This window comes from Pleurodeles waltl, chromosome 2_2, assembly GCF_031143425.1.
Source record: "Pleurodeles waltl isolate 20211129_DDA chromosome 2_2, aPleWal1.hap1.20221129, whole genome shotgun sequence".
NCBI classification, from domain to species: Eukaryota; Metazoa; Chordata; class Amphibia; order Caudata; family Salamandridae; genus Pleurodeles; species Pleurodeles waltl.
The window spans coordinates 1,087,832,274-1,087,850,343 of NC_090439.1; the positions used below are offsets into that span (position 1 = coordinate 1,087,832,274).

Consider the following 18,070-nt stretch of genomic DNA (forward strand, 5'->3'; position numbering starts at 1 on the left):
ATAAAATACTCAACATTTACATTTGCAGTTTTTGAACCATGGATTAATGGATCAGACAAGAGCATCCAAATAGCTATACCTGTTAAGAAAAGTGCATCAGAACATTGAACAGTCATTTCACTAATGATCCAGTTTTTCCTGGAAACATCCATGATAGGATCTGACATTATATTCTTTGACACAGTAATTGATTCCATTCCAGGAGCATTGAGGTCCTTAGATGGAAAGAAATAAGTGATAGTGATGGCAGCCAACCGGATCCTTTAACACAGGTTAATTAGTAGGAATATGCACACAGATGGAGATGTGCAGTCTAGTCATCTCGTGCCCTTTAAATTCCCGCAACAGTAATGCTGATTTTAATGCCATGAGGCGGATGTGGGTGTGCATGTGTCAGCAGAGGTATGAATCGTGGTTTGGATCATTTACTTTTGCAAGTGCCAATTGCATCCCACCCTCTGTGTGTGGTAGGTGCCCGTACCTGTGAAAAGAAGCCAGTAGAGTGTCAGGGAACGTGTGAGATTTTGGTTAGACACGACACAGCTCTCTGGCTGCCACAGTTGGGGGAACAGCCTAGGAAGTGAGGCTACTCATTCAGTTATATCACTAATTACCTATACCGTAAACATATAATTGTTGAATACATGTGTAGCAATACTTAGTTAATGATAAGCAAAAGTGGTGTGGACCAGGAGCCTTTGATGAACACAAGTAGTTGGAATTCCAATGATCCTGAAGGCTACCATACTTGAAAACGCGTAGACTGCATGAAAGCCCCAAAGGAGCAGAGGATAACGATGGAGTCAAGTCGTGTATACACTGAAAGAGCTTAGCGTCCCAGGCACAAAACTACCTGGAGCATCCAAATGTCAACTCCTTATCTTCTAATAGAAGTTCATTACAAAATGCCAGGTGACAGTGTCGAAATAAAACCTTCTTAAAGCATCATGAATCTAACACATACATCTCCTCCAAGCACCTAAACCTCTCGCTCTAGAAATGCATATTTCCTTACCTCTTTAAGCTCACCAGCTTTCAAGATGCACCAAACATGCACATTGGGTAGGTGAGTGGTTGCTGAGTGATTACAAAACCATACATACTTCTCCCACCTTCTAGTGCAGGAACATCTGGAACGAAAGCCATCTTCCTGCAGGCTCTGGTTAAAATGATTTATCATAGGCCCAAAACCAACATAAAAATGGATAGTTTAAAGACTGATTCAGTGGCCAGTATCTATAAGTAGTTGCATTCAACCTGTGGGGCCATGATGTAGGGTGTGTGTGTGGCTGGAATAATGCATGTTGCAGTTGGATATTACTGGTGTGCTGCCATGAATATATTGAATTGGATTATAGTAACCTCTGTAATTTACAATACCTTACACGTTATGTGGTAACTAGAATTATTTAGAAAGAATTGAATATGATTATTATACTATTATTTCAGAAGGGGCAAATGACAACGAGCAATATTACGTTTATTAACAGGTTACCACTGGGGGTGTCATTACCACATATGGTTAAGACATTACTGCTTGTGGTAATTACATCACTGACAGTTATCTTCATTGCAGAAAAAATAATGACCAAATATGGTGGTACTTACTACCAATGAGCAGATCATTTTTGGGTTGATCTTAAATGGGGTAGGCTTGATGACCACTGGCTATCCCTTCAAGTATTTATTAGTTTTGGTCAACAGCAGTGATGCTTGCCTCAGTAGGGATTTATTTAGCTCCTGTAAAAGATGGCCATAGCAGGAATTCATGTGTCATTCTGTTTTTAATGTGTTCATAAGTGCTACCAGTGGCATTCCATTACCAGCTCATTGCAATTGTAATCGCCATACCTGCTTGATGACCACCTACAAAGTGGCTGTTTCGACTTGCGAGAAATTTACCTCTGTGATTTTGAATAATGCTGGACAGTACAAAGGCAACAGATGGCCGTAGGTATGTAGTAGGTGAAAAGAATAGATGTCACATTACCCCGGTCAATAAGACTCAATACGATAGATGCCAATAGAGGCTCTATTCAATTATTGCTTTGAGTAATTCTCAACCATTCCATTACACTATAAAATCTAAGTCTCTACTGATAACTCATGTTTCTTTTTATTCTCTTGTGGTTTGTTGTGTCCATTCCAAGACAGACCATGTTCATAGTAATGTATTAACATATTGTTTTTATTTTGCAACAAATTGTTGAGGTACTTCCAAGGTTTTGTTCTTCTGGTCTGGTGGTGTTTGGTGGTTATCCAACTTTGATGAGAAAGCTTCTCTCATAAAAACTGGGGTTTGTTTATCTTCAGGAAGGAGTTGTTTGTGGGCCTCCTCCCATGTAAATCTTGTTTGACGTTTGTAAGTTACAATTTAAGAATGATTAACATACTATTGTATCTTTCCTTATTGTGGGAACGGTCTTGTGTATTTGGATTCAATTCTACAGTGGTCTGCACAGTGGTTTGAATTGGTTGAACTTCACCGAGGCACAAGAGTGGAAAGCACACATCCACTTTAAGTGATAGATATCTCTTTGTGGTACATATCCTCAGATAAGTGACCCCTTTCTGTTGTAGCTATGTTGGACAAACGTGTTGTTACAAGTGTAGTGATGTTGGTTCCTGTCTTAGGTGTACTCAAGATATCTGTGGTAGCTGGATGTTATACCTCAATTGCATTACCTCATTGTTTTGGGTTTCTGCAGGTCTAGTTTGTGAATGCTGGGTTCGTCAATAGCAATTGGAGCTAAAATTCCTCTGCATATGGAGATAGTTTTACAGAGTATATCAAAGAGGCATAGTGAAGGAACACGACTGCAAATAAGTGCAAATATTTGTGAGATGGACGTAATAAGGATTACGTTTTGGGTGCCATCACGTGATTTGTCAGGGGTGGCACAGTTAGGTTTTTTTAGCGGCTTCTATTTCCTGCTTCTTTTCATATCAGGATCATGAGGCGCGATATGATTCTGCTTTTTGCCACATGATGTGGCCTCTTGTAAGTCAGTTGATGTTTGCACCTGCTCCAGCCAAGTATTGCCGATTGCATTTCCATTGCTCATGGACAAAATGACCAAGCACGCTGATATCTTTGGTACCTAGTGGTCACGCACTTTGGTATTGCAGTCATATTTTCTCAAGGCGATTCACAATTCCTCCCCTCTCCTTTCCCACATTCCTGAAATTGAGAAAAAATACACCACAGTTCGCAAGCAAAGTAAGTTTATACTGACAGGTAGAGAACGGTAGAAATGATATTTCGATTAGATACATAAAACCCTTAGATGTCTTAAAAAGTGACTCTCTCTTTGATTCGAGTGCCGAGGCTTCACCTTCTCTTCTGAACCTGACAGGTGACCCGGCAGCGGAGGAGTGGTCCCCTTGGAGCGTCTGTTCTACCACCTGCGGGGAGGGCTGGCAAACCAGGACCCGGTTCTGCGTGTCGTCTTCATACAGCACCCAGTGCAGCGGCCCTCTCAGGGAGCAGAGGCAGTGCAACAACTCGGCCATCTGCCCAGGTTCGCAAGAAGCCTTCAGCGTAACATGCAAATGAAGATTCACCTTCTGTGTGTCCAGATCCTGCAAGATCACCCATCCCATTGGGCCATTGTCCCCTTCAAGATGAGATCTTTCAGGATCCAACAAAATTTACAATGACGATTTCAAGGGACCAGTAGGGGAGAACTTGCATTTCAGTAGGTTTAGTCTTTGGGGTTTTAGATGATGTAATGACCTCCACATTTATAAATTTATATGAGAAAAAAAAATTGTGAATATAATGGTGACAATCCAAAATTCCAAAACGCTCTGCCCTCTAGGAAGAGTATGCCACTTACAAAAATTTACTGTTCTGTCAAAGTAATCCTTTTTTAGTAATTCTAGATTATTATTTTAGGCACCTCTTTGCCCCACTTAGTCACTAAAACTGGATTATGCCTTTTAAATTGTATTGCCAGGTGCCATTTTTGTTTGTTTGGAAATCCTATTTCCAAAAGATGCTCAATAAATGAACCAAAATCTGACCATTCTATCAGTCTGTCTACTGATCACTGCACCAATAAAATCAATTAACTTTTCAAAAATGTATCTAATCATTCAGCGAACTAATAAAGCAAGTGACTAAGCATGTAAATGAATCATTCAACCCATAATACATTCAACTAATGAATCTACTAACCAATCAAGCATTTCATCAGCTTTTAAATCAGTACAATAGATGCATATCATTGTTTATATCAATTGTGTAGATTTATATAGCGTGGCTTATAGCCTGTGAGGGTATCCAGGTGCTGTCCATGGGCACAGGGAGATTAAGTGATTTGCCCAGAATCACAGGATGTTGCGCCAACGCTGAGGCGCGAACCCAGATCCCCAGGCAGTCGCTCTGACCGCTGCACTATATCCTCTCCTTAGGAATCAACAAAACAATAGAGCAAGTGCAAATGGTAAACTGACATAAAATGTGGAGTAATCAAAGAAAGTCAGTGGTTGCTGATGTTGGAATGAAAACATATTGCAGGAGGTGTACTCAAGAATATGTACTTGTCCTATATAATGCTACTAGATAGTGAAGCCATTAGATAAGTTACTTGGCATGCATGTGCTAGTCAAAGAAGCCTGATTTTTCAGCAAATACTGGCATATGTTATTACTGAATTGGTGCCAAGCTTTACTGGCCAAAGTATAAACACCAATGGGCTTATTAATCGAGAATTGAGCTGCTGCAGAGTCACATACGTGATGCAAAAACTTGATAAGGTATTTATTTTCCAGTGCAAAACTAATTTACACTGGAAAGGTGCCCTTTTTGTAGCACAAATAGGGAATTTCGTGGCTGGTACCTGGGCATTCCCAAACAAACCCCCATTATTTTTTATGCAAACTCAGACTATTTGATTTTCAGATTATCCTAACATTTCAATTACATGTGTCTTAGACCATAAAGCCCACAACTAAGATGGGAAATGTTTGGAAAAAGCTGCCAAAGCATAGAACTTTGAATTAGAAGGGTATCATAGTATAAAGCAGCTCTGCAAATTTGGTTGCTAGGCTACACTATGTCTTTGGAAATCTGCCTCTGGTGATGGGTGTTATGTGCTGTAACAGGCAATGCTGATCATTAAGGGAGCACCTGTAGTTGGCCCTTACTGGAGTCTTTAGTCCTGGTAGTAGCTGTGCCTACAGAGTGTGCCCAATGTGTATTTGTGGTTATACCAAGACAAGGGTGTCCAACGCATTTTCTAGATTTTCAGGATACATATCAATGGTCATTAGAAAACTGTACACAATTTTGCATTGTCAGCAGTTGTCTTGAATATCTGGCAGGCATCTAGTCCTCCAGGCCTTATAAAATACTCCTGAATTAGGACACATGTCAGTTGACTTAGGTCATGGCCTGGCTGGGGCGCAATAACAAAAAACAAGGGCAGCAGTACCAGTTGTGGCTCGCGGGAGGGAAAAGGGGCGAGGCGGTGTGTGGCGGGGTGGAGGGGTAATGACAAAAAATATATACAATAGTTTAAAAAAACACTTACCTTTCTATCCGCACCGTTCTGATCCGCTGCAGACACAGGCACCCAGCCTGTCCTGTGGCCAATCCTAACACTGTTTTAATGCTGGTGGTAGCATGAAAGCAGCGTTAGGATTGGATGGAGCGCCCTGGTTGGGCGCTCCGAGGTAGAGTGGAAGTCTCTGCCTGCTGTCTCCAACCCGTTTCCAACCCACAATAGCAGAGGAGCTGCCCCGAGCACTACCCGTTAGGAACCAAGGCATAAAGCCAAATCATGAGAACAACCGTTCTTATTAGTGCTATTTCACAGCAATCAACTAAGATAAAGCTCAATGGCTCGTATTTGAAAATTACTAGTTTTCTTTATCTGCAAATGGGTAATGTGCAGTGTCCCACGTGAAAAAAAGAACAAAGCAGAAACATGAAAGTACAATACATCTATATAGCCAACAAAGACAACATAAATTCAAGTGTTTCTAAAAGACAACAAACAACCACATGGAAAAATTATAAAGAGAATCCGCGCCCTTATATCAATGGAAGGACTGATTAGTTGGTTCGTTTGTGTCATGAAAATGTAACGCAAACAAATATAGAGATGCATGCAAGTTTCTGTCCAAAAAAATATGTGCGGACGTAGAATATTGATTTTGGTCCCAGGAGATAAACATCAATTTCCACAGCCCATCCCATAGCAATTTCCAGCAGTAACTCGAAGAATATTTGATCCAGCAACTAGACAAACGTTTCTGACAGTTACAGAGAAACCTAAAGCGTACAATTCTGCCTTCACTTAGCACATGTTCTCACAGTCCTTGAGTGGAGAAGGCAATTCCCTACAGTTTAGGTAATGTCCATAAATCCATTGTTTCCTTATGCTGAGGAACCAAGAAAATGTTCATAAAATTGGAGAAAGATAACAAAGAAATAGCAATGAAAGAATATGTTGAGAAGGCGTAATGGAAGATCGTGGCCTGGTGATATGCAGAAAGCAAATAAAGATGGAGAATGTACACTGATGACGGCAGAAAAGAAGGGTCAGATGAAAGGAGGAATATTAGAATGACAGAAGATTACAAACCGCTGGAAGGGAGAAGACGGAGACGGGAAGCAAGGGTATGGAAGGAAATGTGAAAGCAAATGAGCGAGTGCATAAAGAAGGAGGCAGACAGAGAGTGAGGCAAGGGAGCATAGAGGGGGAGGAAGATTGGGGGAAGGAAGCAAGAAAAGGAGCAAGAAAGGGAAGGAGCCCGGCGGGCAGGGCTTAATTTTAGCCGGTAGTTGCCAGTGAGACCCACAGACACTCATTTGTGCGGACGTTTTTCCTCAACAAACTTTGATCTAGAGCAAGAGAGACAAAAACACAAAAAGGGAAAAGAAGCAGAAAGAGAAAGACAGAAAAACAGTGAGAAAGGGAGAAAGCAGCAATGAAAAAGAACCTGCAAGTGTGAGATAAAAAGAGGAAAGGGGTGTTTTGGGATGGATTATAGACACCTGAGGAGAAACCAAGACTACGTATTCGGCACCCTTATTTTCGATAACACCGGCTGTAGGCTTCTGAACAAAAGTTTGGACCCTGGGCACATATATATATTTTTTTTTACAAGTTAAGCACTGCAGAGGGCCCTGCTAGAGTACCGCCTCCTTTTGGGAGCGCTTCACACAGCTGTTTGTTAAAGCCTTTCCCTTTAGCTTCCTTTCTTCCAGCCAGTTAATAATGCATTCAAATTAAACATCTTAGGCACGGGCTGCAGTAAATTGCTTCTGTTTAGTTGTCGGGCAAAGCAATCAATGGCTGCATTTTTCTGCTCGCTTAATTCCACTCCTGTGGCCAATTCGGTTCTAAAAAAGGCAATCTGAATATTGGGAAAAACCTTACTTATTCTCCTCTCATCAATAGGGATGTTTTCTTACTGGTGCCTCGGGAAAGGCTACGATTGATCCACAGCCACTGAGGGTTGTGCTGGTTTTCACAAGTGTCAGGCATATAGCACCAGGGAACTTGTGTGTGTGTGTGTGTGGTGGAGGGAGGTCCCCCACCCATCTTGAACGCTTTATATATCTGCGAACAAGCCATTTAAATTTTAGGAAACCTTTCATCGCATTTTGCAGGAGGTAGATATCATTTTGCATTATGCCACTGGTGTGTAGAGGGGGTTCTGAGTGTGCACCTACATTTGAAACAGGGACGAGTTTATTAGTATGTAAGGGTTGGCCTGATTGCATATCTAAGTGTCTAGTGTGAGGTTGAGAGTGCATTTGTGGGTGTCAGGGTGCACATGCATGGGTATGTGGGATGGAGTTTGGACATGCATGTCCCCCTGTGTTTGACTGTGTCTCTCCGAATGCTCCTGTTTCTATCGATCGTTCCACTGCATGTCCACTTTTCTGTGTCTTCTTCTGTTATTGAAACAATGGTTGACCTGCACGATGGACTTCAGTATAATAGTTAATTGAACTAATACCCATCTAGCCACATTCCAATAGCCACATTAATGGTAAGTTTCAAAGAGGCATTAGGGTCATTGATGACTTTGATTGTTGGCCAACCTGAAGGGAGCTTGGGAGAGGTGATAGATTCTGTGACAACGACATGGATACTATACACCAAACCTAGAAGAGTCTTCGCAATATGAGACAGCAGGTGCAACGGCATGCTCTGATTAAATTAATCTAAACACAGTCAAGGAGACAGAGAAGGCAGCCAAAGACCGCAATTAAAATGGACATGTTTGGAAGGTGTGACCACAGGCAGATGTAACACAGAAGGCCATATGTGTTTGATCAAACTTTCCCACAAAAGCTGTTACACTGAGCAACAGTGAGTCTTATTGAATGGAAAATGGTGTGTGGAATTATACATGGTAATTACATTGGTGACCCTAAAATGTGTGAGATGTGAAGCAGTGACTGTTGCTATGGGAATTGACTAAAACAGTTCCCGTAACAAGGCCGTTGGGTTGCGAGATAGTTATTGCTTACGGTGCCGCAAAGTTTTCTTTGTAAGGCACGTGGGGCATAAAGAGTGGGTACCCTGTGGAATGAGGTCAGTGGATTCTACTATTAGCTACTTTGCTAATGTCATTGTTAGCAGCAAGAAGCAGGGACGAACCAAGCATGTTCCCTACATCATGGAGCAACCATTCCCACTTTCGGGAGGTTGTGCCAGTCTAAGCTATCAAGATAGCTGGGCCCAGGTGCACAAACATTTTGATTCAGTGTTTGCATTACCTTTTAATGCAGACTCAATGCAAAATATAGGTCTGTATTTAGGAACCAACAAAAATGGCAATGTGTGTTGGTTTGTAACCAAAAGTAACTCAAAGCAGAACAATGCTTTTCCTTGTGTTACTTTAAGCCACAGAGGCATTCCATGGTTGGTGCATGGGCATTCTAGGCATCCACCCATGGATTTTGATGCAAATCTATTTTACACAGAATTGTAGAAATGGATTTATACCTAAATCCTGTGCCTCCTGAGGCTGGCTCAACATGAAAAATATGTTTATTTCTCTTTGCTTTTTCCTTTCTGCAGGACACATGCAAAGAGGAAATCGTATTAAGGCATAATTTAAGTGCAGATTGGGACGCCTTCCTGCACAGAAACAAAGCTGACCACAACACAGACCCTTGCACTATGGCGCAGGCGTGCCTGTATAGTCGCCAGGCTGCAGAAAGTGGGCAGCACAGAGAGCGAGCAGAAATGTGCCACATCTTTGTAGCTATGGCACAGTTCTGCTTGCTCCAGTTCACGCAACACAGTGCAGCAAATTGGCTTGTTGCCCGCATTGCAGCAACTCTTTGTAAATCTGAGGCCAATATCCTGGTTATCACTTAACTTCATTGCTTATCAGAGTGGTGTGCGATGTGGCCTATGCTCAAGTCTTTGTCATTCAGGTCGTTATAAGACATATCAAGTTCAAACGCACTCCTAGAAAATGTACGATTAATAGCGTAAGAAGTAAACAGGAGAAAGAGAATGGAAAAAAACCAAAAAAAAAACCTGTCTAGTCAAATTACATAACTAGGTTGAGGAATATGTACATTTGAAAACTCACCTGTAGGTTGGAGACCGCAATGGTGTATTGCTCCCTATTCTGACAGCTTTCTCTAGTCACTTTAATAAGGAACCTGGTAGCTCTTCTACCTAGAAGTAAGCATTAATGGCATTCTAATACATTTTGGGCCACATGTACAAAACTTTGAAATAGCAAATTCCTAACTGCCACTTACTGTGAATCTCAAATAGGAAATCGCTAATTCAAATATATGAAACTCTTTTGAGTTTCATTTGCGATTCCCAGTGGGTCACAAATAGACCTACATCATGAATATTGGTGATGTAGCTCTCAGTTTGCGACCCATTGGGAATCGCTAATATCACAGGGATGGTGACCTGCTGGGCAATCTTTTTTTTTCTTTCCATTTTTTAATAGTCCCATAGACCAGTGCCTGCTTTAAAAAAATGCTTTTACAAACATTCATAAAGGGGAAGGGGTCCCCTTTCAATTTTCGAATGGGTTACCACCAATTTGAAATTGGTGGTATACTGCAAATGTTTTGTGACCTCATTTTGGTAACAAAACATTCACACATACCACTGCTATTTGGTATTAGGAAGGGACGCCCTCAACACACTCTTCCTAATACCAAATCGCAAACCAAAATTGCGATTTAGTAACAGGTCCTGAATCACTTTTTGCTTTCGCAGACGGGCCGATTGGCAACAAGATTTGTACATGTGGCCCTTAGTTTTTGAAAGACGTATTTTCTAATACTTTTCAAAGATTGAGATAATAATGAACAACACAGCACTTGTCTGGTTAAGCAACAGAGGCTGTCCCACTTGATTTGGGCACATATCACAGGAAAGAAATATAGATGTGAAACAGTCATAAAGGAAAAGTGCAGGCAGTACTGTTAAAGCATGGTCATGTGATTACTGAGCCCCACTTCCAAAAGGCCATAGCCAGGATACTTAAGTGGTGCTGCCTAGCTCATGGGTCCCCAACTCAGGGATCAATCGCATTTGGTTGCAAACTAGAGCTTGAGTGACATTGGGTATGTGCACACAACAACACTCTTCTGGACTCTCTGATCCTGGCCCAGAAAGTAGTTGCAAGTATCCAGATTAACGGTGTATGCCTGCCAATGGCGTAACACAAGCTCCAACAGCCCCCGCAGGCCCTGCAGTTCGGGCCCCCTGAGCTCTAACAAAAGTGGTAGGTAGTGGGCCAGGGAGGTGGACCCCCTCCATGCAATTTGTAGGGAGACCCCCTCAGATTTAGTTACACCACTGATTCCTATGTTCTGTGGAGTTTTATGCCTAATTACTCCAGTCACAAAAGTCCAAGGCGTACATGTGCATTGCCTCCAGGTTTGGAAATTATGCATGTAACTGCACAGTATCTGGTAACATTCCATAATATGTAGTACTCGCCCGTCATAATCCTACACTTTGCATTGTGGAGGAACCATATTTTGAGGGGTAGAGAAGATTCAAATTCCAAACAACATCTTCAGATACCCTTATTTTTCTACATAGAAACATTTTCCATGTAAAGTGCTCCCTTTGCGCGCACACCCTGCGGAAAAGAGGAGCTTCCAGAGACTGTCTTCACGCCCTCTGCAGAACTTATACTAGGGCTATAGCTCTGTACATTTATATGTGTATCAAAGCTAGGGAAATTCTAAATTACGACTGTGTGAGTGCTCACCTCATTTGTACTGGATTTCTGGAATACTTCTAAAACACTTACCTGCAGATCTTGATGTCTTATAATGTTATCCCATGCACCCATGCCTTAGGATATTTTAGATCAGACTTAGGCACCTTCACATTTCTTCAGAAAGTTGTTTTACTCAAATATGTTGATGAAAGAGAAAGAAGGAAAGGATTAATGCATTAAGTGTTTTTCGTCCTGCCACCCCTGAACCGTAGAGTGTTAGCCCTATCAGGCGTTACCATCAGCGTCTGGACCACTGCTATCCTGTCTCTGTCGGGCTGGAAGTTTCAGGTACCGTCTAGTCTGCAAATGCATTTGCATACACTCACCTGATGCATTTGCAACCCGTGGCCACCTGTGAAGTTGCATCATTCTCTGTGCCTCTTGGACCTCATTAGTTGTGCATGGTGGGAAGGGTGTACTAAATGAATGCCTGCGCTACGTCGCGGGCCGTCTCAGTCATGCTGCCTTCTCTACTCTGGTTTCAGTGCACGGTACCTGGGATGAGTGGTCTCCGTGGAGCCTATGCTCGTCTACGTGTGGAAGAGGGTTCAGGGATCGAACCCGCACATGCAAGCCTCCTCAATATGGTGGGAATCCCTGTGATGGCCCTGAGAAACAAACCAAGTTCTGCACCATCGCACTGTGTCCAGGTAAGTTTAGAACCTCTTCGCTTTTTTCACAAAGTATTTTGGGTGATTCTTATTTTTGTATCTGTGTCTCATTCTCCAATGCTCATTAATGTCAGCATTCGGTTGATTGTTTCAATGCTGCTTTGATTGAAAAATGCATCACTATATTTGAGCAGGGTTGATCTATATCGTCTTTCCAAACAAGACTAGCTAGACCAGTATGTGACCTGAGCGTAAGCACCCTATGCTTTTGTTAACTACTGCACTTGACGCGTCAAGGCACCGAGCAATGGTGTTTGAGTAACTTGGCCATGCTGTACCGGATGGGTCAATCAATTTGAAACATGTTTTGGAGTAAACACATGAGCTTAAGACAGGCCCCTGCAGCCCTTGAGGTGCCAAGGGGCCCCAACACTTCTGGGCCTCCACAACCCCACACGTGACCCCATTGAACCTGTGTGATATGAGAGACACATGGTGTCTGTGTGAGTCATGGCCCTCATGACTCACACAGACACCATGCCAGCAGACAACACTAATGTATGAAGGGTATTCAATTCTTGTTTAGTTAAAAATATGAATTATTAAGCTGATTTGTGTCCGAAATTAGTTTTTTTACTAAAGTTGTGTAGAAAAATACTTTGGAAGAGGAAGAATATAAGGATTTGAAAACAAAGATGCCAGGGATAGTAGAGAGAGCACAGACGGGCAAATGAGAGCAGATTTTGCAAATTGCGGAAAATTGTCTTAAAAATAAATTGCTGTTGTTCACAAGATAGAGTTCAACGTTATGATCGATGTGAGCAAGGGTGGCTTGGGACAGGAGGCTGGAATAGAGAAGGTGCTCGGGCACCAAGGCTGGAACAGGGCAGGAAATCAGCAAAGCTCTGGAATGTCGAAGGATTTGATGTTGGAATTAAAGGGGTAGTGCGGGATTGGAAAAGGGAGTGAGCATCGAAACAGGGAATTTAGCGATGTAACAGGAAATGAATGAATGTGCAAGTTGTGTTAAAAATAAAAAAAAAACAGGCGGCATTGACTAGGAAAACAGTGACTGCAAGGAAGGGAATGAAAATTAATCAGGGAAGTTGGGGTTGTCACTTTAAATAAAAGATTACGAGGTATGGGACAGGAACTAGGAATTGTGAGGGAAAAGAAAAAAATTAGGACCCATGGGATGAAACAGGGATTTGGCTCATGATAAATCCATGAACAGAGAGGTGGGGTGGGAAAGCCGTGAAGCTGCAAAACGGGCACGCAAATTATAGGAGGTGGCAAGAGAAGCCTTGGACAGCCACTAGGGATGAGGTCAGCTATATCATGGGGGCCTGGTTAACATAGCAAGAATGCCTGGAAAGCGGTATGCATGTTTTATGGTTTTATCAACATATCAAGACTGGGAAACACGCATGGAACCCACTCAGCACAGGAAACTCCAAATGTAGACAATGTGCGCAAAAAAAGACTCAAACATAATCATTTGCAGTAGCTGCACATTTTAAAACAGAATAGTAAATAAAAAGGAAGTAAAGCAGATCATAAACCTTGGACTAAAACAAGGACTGTCATTACTAAGAGTGAGAAGATGTCAGATCTCTTGCCTGTGAAGATAGATGCTCAACTGTCTCACCTGCACCTTCCTTGAGTAAAGTTATGTGATCTCCACAGAGTGCCCTACTAGAACAAATATCTGAGCTCTGGCCTACTCTGGTCCTCCTAAATTTAATGACCGGTGAACAAATAGTCAACAAGGCTTTTCAGAAGAAACTGTTCAATGAACAATCATGGGTCAGGCATATAACACATTGTGCCTGGTGTAATGTAAGGTGGATTTGTAGAGCCCTGCTTATTCCCTGTGAGGGTATACATGCGCTTCCGCTACATACCTACCAGTCATAAAGGGTTTTTGTCATATAGCCTGTAGCCCTGGCTGGTAGGAAGCTGATGTACATCAAAGGCCCATCAGGTTCTACAACCATCATCTACTATCGAACTTTCACCTGGTGAACCATCTATACGCCCACACACCTGTGCCTGACTCTGCTCCACAATGCCTGTCCCTGTGCCTTGATGCTGAACGCCAACCACAACTATGAAATCCTTGTATGGAATAGGCAATGAGGTGAGAGCAAAAGATAGGAAATCACAAGAGATAGCGCGGGGGATTAGAGGAGGAGGGAAGGAATAGAGAAGTGAGTAAAGTTAGCAAAATTAAGGGAAGAAACTAAGAATTGGGAAACAAAGATGCAAGAGCATAATAAAGGAGGAATTATAGGGAGAATTAGAGAAGAGATGACTGTGTCAATATAAAGATGAAATAGAGTCAGAAGCGATGGAGAAGTCGAGTACACAGAGGACGCAAGAGTAAAAGAACAAAACTGGGAAGGGAGGGAGATGTGAAAAAGGAATGGGGGAATGGGAAGCACTAAAAAATGAATGATAAAGAAGGCAGGGAGGGTAAAGACTATATGAGGGGGAAATGAGAGGGTGTGTCAAGTATCAAGGACAAATAGAACATGATGGAGACAAAATAAATATTAAAGAGAGGAAAAATATTAGAATTACAGGAAATGTGAAGGGGAGAAAATGATAAGAGAAGAGGGCGAAGACAACAAGGAAGCAAGAAAACTCTAGATGAAGAAGCTTCAGGCTGAGAAAAGGAGAAGAATATGAAACAGGGAATAGTTAATAACTGAAATGTGAAATGAAAGAGTGAAGCGAGAAAACTCACCAAGACAACGAGTTTGAAGTAAGAGAGACGACCAAGAAGAGATGGGGCTTTGAGTAATAATTAGTAGTGTGCAAGAGCAAAATGAAAAAAATATGAGAGAGGAATACAGAATTCAAGTTGTGAGAGAAGTGGAGAGAAAGAGCAGATGACTGCAGAAAAGCTCATTAACATTAAAGTAACCCGTAAAAAATCTGACTGAAAAAGAATGTAAGAGACCTGAATATAATACCTGCTTCTTGCAGTGGTGATGCCGGATGAAATTCATTGACTTGGTGTTGGTCGAGGTGTTTTTGCAGTGTTATTTTTGACACTCTTGCTACAGTGTGCCAAAGAAATGGGTCGAATGAGATCTGTGGTAATCAATACTTGTTTGGGCTGGATTCCAGCCATATTATGTGCCAGAAAGTCCCCAGCTCAAGCCATTGCCTCTGGACTCCCTACTAACATCGATTTTGTGTATTATAGTTGATGGGAACTGGAATGATTGGTCAAGCTGGAGTGCTTGTTCCGCCACCTGCTCCAATGGCACGCAGCAAAGGATCCGCGAGTGCAACGGGCCGTCCAATGGGGGTTCAGAATGCAACGGCCAGTGGGCAGAAACCAGAGGTTGCTTCGACAGGCAGTGCCCGGGTTAGTGTGTTGGTATTTTATCAGCCTCGTTGATAGAACCACCGTATATAGCACCGAGCGTTCTTCGTATCTCAACATAAATGGATGAGATTACAATAAAATCTGTCGAACCACTCTGAAACATGTCCGTCTCATAAACATGCTATATTCGTGGATAATTGTCAATAGCACCTCCCTACCGTGGGTGGTTTTCAATGTTTCTGTCCCGTTTGACATGTAAGCCCTCTGCTGCTAAATGTTTTGTGATCATACAGCTGGGACCACTATACTTTAGATAAAGTGTACACATCTCCAACCCTGAGTCCTACTTATGACCGTGTAAAACCCACTTTTTCATCTGATGAATATATTGCAGGAATTTACCAGCGATGGGTCACAGAAGTGGCCATTGTGAATGAGGTGAACACCCACATTGGTGTAACTGTGGATAATGACAGGCATTTCCAATAACATTTCACATTAAATTTGTACACTATAACAGTCAACATAAAGATAAAGGAAGCATGCTAATTGTGTGTATAAGTATTCCAAAGACCTTGATATGTTGAAGATGTGTTGTAGAGGGAATGTCTTCAAGTAGAGAATTTTTTCCAAGTGGATGAAAGAAGGAACATTTTCAGAACGCCAATATAGGATTACCTGTACGTGTCAAGATCTAAAGTTTTTAATGGATTTCCACGTACAAAGAAATTGATTTTTATAAATAACTAAAATGTCTACTACTCCTAAAGTTTTTCAGGATACCCTGCACTCTGATGGTTCCTATGAAGGCGTGACCAGTGTCTCAGCACTCAGGGTTGTGTGAGTGGATGAATCAGCACGCAAATGTCGTGAACATCTTAAAAAAACCAATCACATGTGCAAAAGCTCCACATCTTGGGTCAAGTGCCTACTCTATCTGGAATGGCTGCTTATTCCATAGCTGATGGTCCAAAACACCTTCATTTCCTAAAGTTGGGGATTTGGTGGTTTGGATACAGAACCGCCAAGACCACTAAATGATTTAATGCTAGCTGTCTACCAATAACTGCACTGTAGCAAGGACAAACCTACACTACACTAACAATTATCTACAGGTAAAATATCCTCTAACCAGTAGCAGAGATTATAGTTTTCAGTTTTCACAGAATTCAGTCTTTACAGGACATACCGCACCAAGTACAATTTGCAAAATTGAGAACAAGTTCCCTAGTAAGACATTATCACTTATGATCTATAGGTGCCTCAGATATTGTAGATATTACAGAGTGACATGTACTACTTGCTTCATGATATATCCTGGTTCCATGTTATATCCCTTCCCCTGTTTAATGTTATATCCCTGTGAATGCCATCCAGTAGTGAAAGTAAATATCACTCCTGTTTCAGTAGAAGAACACTGCTCAAAGTGCGGGGTTAGCCCTTAATGCCGCCTGTTTTCATATGTTACAGTGGATGGAAAATGGTTGTCTTGGGGTGCATGGGGGAGCTGTACGACTACATGTGGTGGAGGTACTCAAAAGCGTGATAGAGTCTGCGATGGGCCATACTTCGGAGGCGAAGCATGTCAAGGGCCGATGGAGGAGTACAAAGAGTGCAATGACAAGAAGTGTCCTGGTAAGAGTTCTGCTTCAAATTGTCAAAATGATTATGTTCCCCTTTCCCTACAGCATCTGGCGGGACTGGCTGTTGTCTTATGTACATTTTAAAGAATGTTTTTTTAGTTCTTGCAAAATACAACTTTGGGTGCCTCTGAGTGGGGTGCTAAAAGTCAACTCTTGATTTATTTCCATCTAAACATAAACCTATATCCCAGAGGGTTAGTCACATGCCATCTAGTGACACTTCAAAATGATATTGTTGTTTTCATAGACCACTAGGAACTCCAACTATCATTACAATGCTTAAAGGTTGAGTGCGCTAAGTGGAAGGAAGTTAGTAGAATATGCTGAGCTGATATACAGTTAATGTGTGGCATATTCCACATTTGTCAGAGCCCAAATATACTTTCAATAGTGATGTAAATGTTTAAGTATTTCCAAAATTTCTGCAAACCATTTGAGCATGTTGTCTCAAAAGGGACATCTGTCAGTGGATCATGAAACTCATGGTAGTCACGCCAGCACGGTGCATGGAAACCAGTCGCCTTGGGTTGTAACACCCACTCAGCTGTGATCCACATAGATTCAGCATTTATCACCCGTGCATGTGATCATGTTACTCTTCTAAGCACGTTAACCTTGGGTAGTCACACTCTCTTGTGAGTGTGCTGAGTACTGTCTATTGCCCTCCCCTCAATTATGGGACCAAGCCAATAGTGAGGCTACTTTATGAGCAGAAAGAGCAATTGACAGTTGTTGCTGTTAAAAGCCATCAGCATGCACCCAATAACACTATTAGGAATCCTCTCTCCAGTCTCAGTGCCTGATTGAGGGTTTGGCAGATGAAGTAAAGGCAGGCAGGGTGGCAGAGTCTGCCACCCTGCTTTTACTCAGCCCACCAAACTTTGAGTTGTCTGCCGACCCAGTGGCCCTTTCTATGCAATGGGGGAACTGCAGTCACGGTGGATCCTGTCAATGTAGGAAACGCTTGTCAGATGGAACCATCAAGCATGAGGGCAGACTGTCAAACCTTTCCAAAGTGCTTTATTTTTAAAAGCAACCTCTTAAACTGGGAGTTTGGTTCTGAAAAATAAAAAAATGATCCCCATACCCATGGTGTAAGGGTAATTTGTCTTTTTTGATTGTCCATCACTGTCAGGATATACCTGGCAGTGGCAGACAGTAAAACAGTTGTCCCTCTGTAGGCAGCATGGTCGGATAGCTTACCTCTGACTGCCCTCTACTCTCCCGGGTCATCA

General features: G+C 42.1%; 1 protein-coding gene across 17 annotated transcripts in view; it reads left to right on the forward strand.

Annotated features, from left to right (window-relative positions):
• The window catches only part of ADGRB1 (adhesion G protein-coupled receptor B1), a 437,507-nt gene that overhangs the window by 201,407 nt on the left and 218,030 nt on the right, over nt 1-18,070 (forward strand). For 10 of the 17 annotated variants that reach the window (XM_069220849.1, XM_069220852.1, XM_069220854.1 and 7 more), the window contains 3 exons: nt 11,727-11,891; nt 15,067-15,231; nt 16,663-16,827. In XM_069220849.1, coding sequence (XP_069076950.1) covers nt 11,727-11,891; nt 15,067-15,231; nt 16,663-16,827 — 495 coding nt within the window. Of the gene's footprint in view, nt 1-3,356; nt 3,522-11,726; nt 11,892-15,066; nt 15,232-16,662; nt 16,828-18,070 lie in introns of all 17 variants that reach the window. The other 7 variants (XM_069220850.1, XM_069220845.1, XM_069220848.1 and 4 more) reach the window with 1 other exon arrangement.